The 901-nt window shown below is 36.2% G+C and overlaps 1 protein-coding gene across 1 annotated transcript in view; it reads left to right on the top strand.

The window, feature by feature from the left end:
• The window catches only part of LOC106884102 (mucin-2), a gene marked incomplete at its 3' end in the record, with an annotated part of 7,279 nt that overhangs the window by 3,193 nt on the left and 3,185 nt on the right, over positions 1–901 (top strand). Inside the window, exon 2 of the mRNA XM_014935320.2 lies at positions 42–158. Within this exon, the coding sequence (XP_014790806.2) occupies positions 42–158 (117 nt within the window). The remainder of the gene's footprint in view (positions 1–41; positions 159–901) is intronic.

The following is a 901-nucleotide window of genomic DNA, read 5'->3' as shown; positions in this document are numbered from 1 at the left end:
TTTTTTTTTTTTTTTTTTTTTTGCTTTGTGTGTAATTTCAGAGCCCACCACTCCTGCTACAACTGAAGCAACTTCATCAGCTAGTACGAAGCTGAGCACAGGACACTCAAGCTCCACTACCATTCCTCACACGTCTTCACCCCACACAGACACTACAGGTAATCATACAGGTAGTCCAGAGACATCTACCACACCTGGTAACCATACAATCACAACACCTGGTCAAAAGACCACCAACCAGCACAGCACAGTTTCAACCAGTGTAGGACCTTCTACAACTGAAAAGAGCACCTTTGATGGTGCTTCCTTTGGTGGTGGAATTGCAGCTGGTATTGGAATTGCAATTTTGCTTCTCTGTCTCCTCTATCTCTTCTATTACTGCCGCAAACCTAATCCTGCCTATGAGGAATGTTAAGACACATTTCGACTGTCATCCGCTCCTCACAAGAATTCGCTTTTTGATATTGGTATTGGTGCTATGCAATGCTCTCTCTTTCAGTAGACAGTGTTCAAACAAAGGAATGGTTTAAATGATAAGCGATGAAGACTTTCCGGTGACATTTTCCCTGTTTTTTTTTTGTTTTTTTTTTGAAAATTGGAAAACACATACAAAAAAAAAAGGAAAGAAGAAAAAAAAAACAGAAACAACAAAAAAAGTCAACAATGTATCAAATCAAAAAAGAAAATACCTAGCTTTTCAACAAAATTTATATCCATATCTACACGAATGACCATAAGTACAATTACATAGATTCACACAATCTGACATCATAGATTTTTACCTTTCTATATCAAAACCCTTCTTCCTGAAGGACTTAAATTTGCTAAACAATTCACTAATTTTATATACACACACACACACACACACACATATATATATACCAATATATATATATATATA

Source organism: Octopus bimaculoides, chromosome 21 (genome assembly GCF_001194135.2).
Source record: "Octopus bimaculoides isolate UCB-OBI-ISO-001 chromosome 21, ASM119413v2, whole genome shotgun sequence".
Lineage (NCBI taxonomy): Eukaryota > Metazoa > Mollusca > Cephalopoda > Octopoda > Octopodidae > Octopus > Octopus bimaculoides.
The sequence above is the reverse complement of the archived record's forward strand: the minus strand, read 5'-3'. Positions and strand labels throughout refer to the sequence as shown.